This window comes from Euphorbia lathyris, chromosome 2, assembly GCF_963576675.1.
Source record: "Euphorbia lathyris chromosome 2, ddEupLath1.1, whole genome shotgun sequence".
Classification (NCBI taxonomy): Eukaryota; Viridiplantae; Streptophyta; class Magnoliopsida; order Malpighiales; family Euphorbiaceae; genus Euphorbia; species Euphorbia lathyris.
In genome coordinates this window covers 21,299,828-21,308,095 of record NC_088911.1, presented here as the reverse complement: position 1 = coordinate 21,308,095, position 8,268 = coordinate 21,299,828, and the positions used below count along the sequence as shown (strand labels likewise).

Genomic DNA, 8,268 nt, shown 5'->3' with positions numbered 1-8,268 from the left:
ATGAGCACTTCACTTTTAGAGGCATTGAGTGGCGTAAATGATGAAACAAATGCCGATTTGTTCTTAGAGCCTCTTCGCCGACCTCTAGAGGATGAATCTTGGTACTTATCTTTCTCCTTCTCCTGACGGCGAGATTCTCCTTTATCTTTTTTGAGCGGAGAAACTGATTCTCGACGAATATCATCCACCTCCATGAAGTCTTTGCAGCGTTCCATCAATTCTGCCATGCTGCTGGGCTTCTTTCGAATTAGATCCTCCTGCAAACTCTTACATGTTGTGTTCTTTACCAGGGATTCCACTGCCATGGAGATATCCACATCAACAATTTGTATACACAATTTGTTAAAATTGTTTACATACTCCCGAAGGGATTCATTCGCCTTCTGCTTTCATTCAAAAAGCTTCCGTGACTTGACCACTAGAGGGATACATCCGGCGAATTTAGTACAAAACTCTCTGCTTAGTTGATCCCAACTGTCTATCGTTCCAGGAGGTAAAGATTGGAACCAATCATAAGCGGGACCTCCTAACGTGGTGATAAAAATCTTGCATAGCACCGGGTCCGTTGCACGGTTAAGGCGAAGCAGTATTCGATATTTTCTGGCATGGGCCTCTGGGTTGTCAGCACCCGTGTATATTGGGAGATTAGGTATTTTAAAATGTCTATCCGTTTCTTTCGCTTCGATCCAAGCCGTAAAGGGCGAATCACGATTGGCGAATGGATTATGTCCAGCCTCCTTCTCATTCATGCGGAGCACCGCAGCTCGAACTCTATCATCAAAATTCTCCGGACCCGCCCTTGGACGTCCTCTCCGTGGAGATCTACTTGGAGAAGATGAAGAGCTGGATCCAGAAGACGGATCCGATGGTGAATGTCCGCCTCCGCTTCCACGTCTGCCGCCACCTCCACCTCCGCCTCCTCCTCCCTGTCCGCCCGGAGGAGCTCGACCGTTACCCCCTCCATGGCCTCCTGAGGGAAGGTGCCTATCATCCCCTTGGTATGGCGGTGGTGGTGGCCTATCCGAACGCGGTATCTCTATGGGCCTTTTGCTCTGTCTTCGTCCAGTAGATGGGGGTGATCTACCCTTGCGGGAGGATCTCGGTCTCCGAGGCGAAGGTGATTCGGACCGCCTACTTTTCTCTTTTCTACGCTTTTTGTGCCTTCGCCCTTCTGATCCACCCAAGGAGAGATTCGACCGTGGCCTCCTTGGGACACTTGATCCACCTAGGTTTATCCCCTGGCTTACAGACCCGCCAGGAAGAGTTTGATCGTTCTTTTGACTCCCTCCTGCGCCAGTAGGGAATAGTTCCCGGTTGAGCGGTCGATCCCCAAGCGCTGCCGTGGAAGTTATTATGGATTCTATATTATGAGCTTGGAGAAATGAAGAATTGAGGGCGTTTGATCCTATAGTCGCCTGGGGCCATGAAGATACCGTAGACATGGGCGTCATGCTCCAAAACGGAGGAATGATCATGAATGATCGTAGGCGATTATCCACCTCAGGACCAAACTCCCTACCTATTGCCTCAGCACACATGTTGATGAATGCATCTGGTGGCACGTTACCTTCAGCTTGTGTTGTGGGAGCACTTGAATCAGCGCGACCAGCACTAGTTACAGGTTGGCTCGATGGTGTTACTAATGGTGTTTCTTCCCCCGATGTGGGGTTCGGTTCTCCAGTTGCCATGTCCTTTTAAAGTGAATGAAAAACCCTTTATTTGATTAAGGATTCCACGTTCACCGCACCAATTGATGACTTGTGGAGAAATTCTGATCAGCTTCCGTCTCTGTGGGGGCGTCGTTGGGTTCGACGGGGGGAAGCTCCGATGCCAAAGTCAGTAAGGATGAACAAGAGTGCAAACTGAATTGACAGAGGGTAAAGATGAATGTGTACCTTGATAGCCTGAGACATAAGCTATATATAGTCATGAAGTTGTAACTTTCGGTAACTAGAAAGTCTCCATTAATGAATGTCCCATTAATGGCGGTTACAGGTTACTCTTAAGTTGGCGGTTAGCTAATTGATAGCTCATTAATGGCCTTTATTGCTAGATCGGCCCAGCCGTTCTAATGGCGGATTAAGTGTCTATGGAGATCCGCCTCATTGATTCGCCGGATACCTTTATTTCCATACGCCGTGGTATTCCCGTATTAGGTAACCAACACGTGGCGTTCTTCAGGCGAATATCCCTTTTGATCCTTGGGATAATATCACGATGTTATCAAATACCAACTAAAAAAGCAATAAAAAATACAGAAATTTAACCCGGTGTGAGAAGGAAGAAGGAAGATCCTTCGTCCTCCTCAAAGTAGATCAACAAAATACAAAGATTGACGGAAGAAGGGAAGAGAAGGAAGAAGAAAATCATCAGAAGTTTTTTATTTAACTTCATCTTCTTTTTATTTAAAAAAAAAACCTTTATCTACTAAACGATGTCGTTCCAGTTGAAAGCTTAAAGATTCGAAAAATGAAAATTGAGCAACATGATATTTGGGGTTAATTGTAGCTTTTATAAAAAAGCCCATCTTAAATAGAAGAATAAGCTTGTGTGGCATTTAGGGATAAGATCCAGATCACAGCATTTTTATGAAAAGAATGTAAGAAATGATATTAATTTGTATTTGACATTCTCAATTTGGAGAAATTTGGCAAATAATTTTGGATCCAGTTAACAGTTCCCATGAAATGGGACATGTACCTGAGAGCTCATAAACGGTTAATTCAACGGTTAGTTAATAGCGGTTAATGTCGCTGTTAGTTGTTTACTGTTGTTTGTTATTATCTGATTAATTATTAGTATTTACTAAAATTATGATTAACAGTTGATATTAGTATGTAAAATGTTTAATATGGAAATATTTTAAATTAATCTATGAATAAATTATAAAAATAAAAATTGTACACAAATTAATAAAAATAATAAAAATAACTTAATAAAATAAAAATAAATAACTTATTAAACAGAGTAAAATTTTGTTCTTTCGGTAATAATACTACAAAGATGGAAATAACATTAAAAAATGTGTTTTCTGAAAATAAGAAGATAATTTTATCAACATCAAATAAGTACCAACAACTGTTGTATAAACCTAACCAAACATCATATTTTATATAGTTTGGGACGAAACGTTAAACATTGATATAAGAACCTCAAACAAACACCTCTTAAGAGTACCAATTCATCTCCGATGTTGGATACCTGATACAAATTAATGTTGAACGTGTTGATTTTAATCGTAACTTAACGAAAGAGTTTCTTCTCAAACCTAACTTGAAGGAGTTAATAAGGAGTCTTGTATACCTCTCCAAATTTAAAAGCAAAAGACCTAAATACCCTTACTAGGGTTACAAACATTAAAGAAAGGATAGAGGTAAGGAGGGAACAAGTGGCAAAATGACATTTAGGATATTATCCCTTAATGGCTAGACAACAATTACAGTTAATGGCAAAACACTAAATTATAGAAATGAACAGTAAATTGACGGTCTTGTCCCCTGTCTGTTTTGTGCTGGAAATCCTCCTGCATGGCGTGTGGGGGTGCCACACGGCACGTGGTCTTCGTAGCACCCCAACCCAGTTCTTCCAAGTCTCCTTCAACCAGCCCTCTAATAAAGTCACATGGCATGTGGCCACCCCCCACACGCCGAGTGAATTAAATGCAAAGTTCTAGGAGCTTTGCTTGATGCTCACACGACATGTGCCTCTAGTGACACGCCGTGTGGGAAGAAATTCACACAGCTCCCTTCTCAGCTCCAACCTCACGTGGCGTGTGGCGAATACATGATTGTTCGGTTGGAGGGCTGATTTTACACGTAGTGTGTAAAAAATTGCTAAATCGAATTTGTTCAAATTTTTTCCGTATATATACGTGTTATAATCTGTGAAACAATTTTTAAGTATTAATGTAAAACTTCTGAAAATTAAACTACATTATGCTTAATATTCTTAACATCTAAAAAAAATTGTCTAGGAAAAAATCGGAGTCTAATAGGGCGAAAAAATTTAGAAATTTGAATTTAAGAAGAGTCTGAATGCTAAAAAAAAATTAAAATTTAAAATTTAAGGAAAGCTTAATAGGTCAAAAAAAAAAATTAGAATTTTGAATTTTGAGAGGACCTAGTAGATAAAAAAAATTATAATTTTGAATTTAGAGATAGGGACTTAGACCAATTTTGAGGTTCTAATTTATCATCAAATCTAAATTTTTTTTTGGAGACAAATACCGGAACCACCAAAATCTCAAAATGTAATTGGTAGTAAGATTTAGTATTCAAATCTACCCACATTTTCCCTTCTCAAAATGTCAATTTGTTATTCACAACATTAATTGTTCAATAGAACTTCTTTAATCATCATAAAAAAAAAAAAAAAAATAGAATACCACTTTATTCACAAATAGAGAAATTCAATTCAATTCAATTTCATCATCCGAAGAAGGAACTGAGGTCGATGAAGCTCCTCAACACACCAAGTCATCAAACGAACACCTTTATTACCCAAAGGCAACGATCCAACAATCCCAACAGGCATAATTCCAGACCCTTGAATCGGAATCACATGAACAGGTTTACCCCATCCATAATCCACCTCATTGAATCCCAATCTACCCCATTCTGACATGAACAAACTCGTATAACCCACAGCTGGACCAAACGGCTCACTTTCACCCACTTTCAAATACTCGTTGAATTCTTCCCCCACCTTACCCTTTGCTTCTCGTATGAGTTTTATCACTTCAATGTCCGATGCTCGTGTCAATCTTTCTGACGAAACTGTGATTGTCACCGGAAAGAAACAGTTTCCGTAGAAGCCTTTAGGCAGAGGAGTGTCTAAGACTCGGCGACAGTTTGCGAAGAAGACTAGTTTGATTTCTGTGTCATGTGTTAAGTTTATTGATATGGTTCGGTGTTTCCAAAATGTAGCAGCTATTACTTCAAATGTTGAGCAGTTTTGGGATGTTGATTTGTTGAATTGTTGCTTGATTTGAGTGATGTGGTCCGTGGAAATGTCTATAGTGGCATGTTGTAGTTTATAATTGGGCATTGGTGGTGGCGGAATTGGGGGTGGTGTTGTGGTGAAATTTGGGGAGAAGTTCCTAGACCAAACTGGTGAAATGGTAAGTTGGGTGATGTTTCTGTTTCTAGCTAGCTCTCCAACTGCGGTTAAGAACTGTGCAGCTCCTAAACCATCGCATATAGTGTGGCTGAATAGGAGTCCAATTACAAAACCTCCACATTCAAATTGGGTAACCTGGAAAAATAAGAAATTAAGCTTTGGAATTAGAATTAAGTCCACTAATGCTCGAAAATTTTAATTATTATCTCTTGGATCAAAACTTGGTTAACAAAGCGTCATTGAGCCAAAATTTTCATCTTTAACATTTCAAAATTAGTTTTTTTTATATGTGATTGGGCTATAATGAAATTGTAAAAATTATTCTCAATTGTACAAAATGCAAGTTTAAACAAATATGAAATTAATAATACCCTTTAAATCAGATTACATGTTCATAGCTAAGTTTTTTTTAAAATAAATATGAGCTTAATGTAATAATAAATAAAGGTAAAGTTAAAAAAAAAAAACTCATTTGCTTTTACCTTTTTGTCAAACTGGTATTTGGAAAACAAATATTTGTTTAAACGGTGAATGGGGTTTTCGTTTGTGAAGGAGATGACAGAGATTTTTGGCTTTACTAAAAACAAAGATCTCAAAGTTAAAACGAGTGTTGACAGCCTCAAAATTAAAAATTTAAAGACTTGATTATATTTTAAACAACTTTAATTTTTCAGTTTTTTAATTTTGACGTCGTTTAGGTATTGTTTGGTGGTGGAGAGGGAAGTGAATGTTTAGAGGGAAAAAAACTCCAAAAATGATAATTTTAGAAAATAAAAAATTTGGTTACATAGTAAATAATGTACTAAACAACTTTAATTTTTGTAATTTTCCATTTTGAAATCGTTAATGGTCATTTTATAGTGTCAAACTAAACGATAATCGTTTTTAAGTAAAACGAAAACCTCAATCCCTAATTTGACAAAAAAGTGAAAATACAAGAGACTTTTTGGACTTCATCCATAAATAAACAACGATTTCATGTGTTGAAATAAAATAACAATAACTTAATCCAACAAAATCAAAATAATGAAAGTCTCCCTATATTTTATGGGCCTAAATAATGGAGGGTTAATTATCTAGCTTGAGAGACTAATGTTATTATGAGATTTAAAAATCTCTAACGGAAAGAAATGGAAATAAGAAGAAAGAAATAAAATCATCGTGAATTCCATTATTTTTTTGTTTCGGTTTTAAAAATGAATAATATATCTCCGTTGGTTTGGTAGGTGTTTGGATCAAATGAGATAATAAATTAGAGTTGTAGATTGTTTCTACAACAATTTTTAAGTGATACCTGCATCTGAACAAGTGGTTCGTTGTGTTCATCTTGAGGAACATAATCAGGAAGAAGCTGAAGGTAAGGAATAGATTCAACATTATCAAAATAATTGACAGAATCAAGAGTACAATTAGCAGATGCCTCAACAAACCAGACACCTTCCCCACCACAACAAATTTGAAGTTGTCCATTGTTGGACTCCTCGAGGCGGCCTGCCAGAGGGTAGTAAGGAACCAATGCCTTAGACAGGGCTTCTCTTATAACTTCAGCTGCTTCAGGACCATGTCTGAACACGTGCAGCGTTCGAGTATTGCATCGTAAGACAGGCAATCTGTCAATGACAGACAGATCAAGAGTTTCTGATGGTGTCTGCTCATATGGCTTCACTAAGCCTCCATTTTTACGAATTATGCTGAAATCCATTGTCAAATATATGGTTGATATGATATAAATGTGATTGCCTTTGATTTATAGGACATAATGTAAGTTATTAAAATATCACTGTGCTTGGTCTTAAAGTCTACTTCTATTTGGTGTTATGAGTACATAGCTTGTACAAGTTGGATACCACCAATTCCATTTCTATAATACATTTTGGATGCTTCAATTTGGGATCACTATTTCTAACACCAATTACAGAGATCATCCAATTGATGCAATAGGATTGACATGATTATATCATCTTTCTTATTTTTATATTATGATCCCAACATGGCTTAATAGCAAGTTCATAGTAATTTAAAGGCCCATTTCAGTAAGGATCCAATTCTTTATTAAAGGGTAAGTTTCCAAATTTTCTAATGGTAGAACCGTCTTTCAACACTATCTACATATATAAGGCGTAAATTCGTAAAAATAAAGACTTATCTCTTTATTATTATAATATTTACTCCCTCTCTCTGACTTTGGCATTTGAGTTTACACAGCAGGCCCATAAGTGTAGATGACCGAGCATTAATTTGGTGCAATGAGTATGGATTTTACGCGATCTTAATCTATTCTCGAATCTTTTACTCAAGTCGCGGAGGGTTGTTTTGTTGGCGATTTAGAACGAGATAACACTAATTTTCGTCAGGTGAGCACTAATACATATCTTGTACCTTTAATAATTCTAATTGAATACAATGGAGAGGTTTTAATAAACAATGATGAAAATTTAGAAACTCCTCCAACTGATGACCCTTCTTCGGATATAATGACACAACTCAGAACATTGCTTTAGACCTTAATGCAATGTTCATTGTACCTTTACAAAAGTTATTAGAAATCCAAGCACATGTAGCAGAGGTCTAACTTTAAATATAGCAAGAACATCACTAGTCGTGGAGTCATATGATTAAAGAAAAACTAGTTTCACCCAAATATGTTGATAACATACACAATGACAAGTCTAAAAGCCTTATTCACAGTGTCGCCAGCGTCACCATGCATCACAGACACAATAATCATAATAAAAAAGATAAAAAGGTTATAGAGCTGGAATGTCATTATGGTAACTCAGATAAATCTTCATAGAGTGAACCTCGGGAGTTGTTGTTCCAACATTTTCTCGATAAACGACCTCTTGATAGTATGGTTGGATATCAAATTTCCTCACATACTCTTCTTTCGTACAATATTATTTATGCATCTTTCCCACCAAATTAGAAAACTCTTCGGGTTTCTTCACTGTTTATGAACTAACGATCTAAGTGAATATTGTTATACCTTCATAAGTATGATGAATTTTTACACATAAGATGATGTTTTGATGTGTAAGATTTTTCTAATTACTCTTCTTAGGGTGGAACAAGAGTGGTATAAGGACTCACCTGCCAAGTCCATTAACTCTTTTCGACATTTGAAGGATTCAATATGCAAAATTGCAAGCT

At 37.1% G+C, this 8,268-nt stretch overlaps 1 protein-coding gene across 1 annotated transcript; it reads right to left on the bottom strand.

Moving 5' to 3' along the window:
• Nucleotides 1-4,399: 4,399 nt before the first annotated feature.
• On the bottom strand, nucleotides 4,400-6,820 carry LOC136220911 (acyl transferase 4). The gene is made up of 2 exons (XM_066008750.1): nucleotides 6,413-6,820; nucleotides 4,400-5,253 (listed from the first exon to the last, which is right to left on the bottom strand). The coding sequence occupies exons 1-2, from the start codon at nucleotides 6,818-6,820 to the stop codon at nucleotides 4,414-4,416; spliced, it is 1,248 nt and encodes a 415-aa protein (XP_065864822.1). The 3' UTR covers nucleotides 4,400-4,413.
• Between the last annotated feature and the right edge of the window lie 1,448 nt (nucleotides 6,821-8,268).

Bases quoted from the DNA above. Each gene is read 5' to 3' on its own strand.
- LOC136220911 (XM_066008750.1), bottom strand. From the start codon at position 6,820: ATGGATTTCAGCATAATTCGTAAAAATGGAGGCTTAGTGAAGCCATAT. The intron at 5,254-6,412 runs GTATCACTTAAA...TTATTTTTCCAG, and splicing joins AACCACTTGTTCAGATGCAG to GTTACCCAATTTGAATGTGG.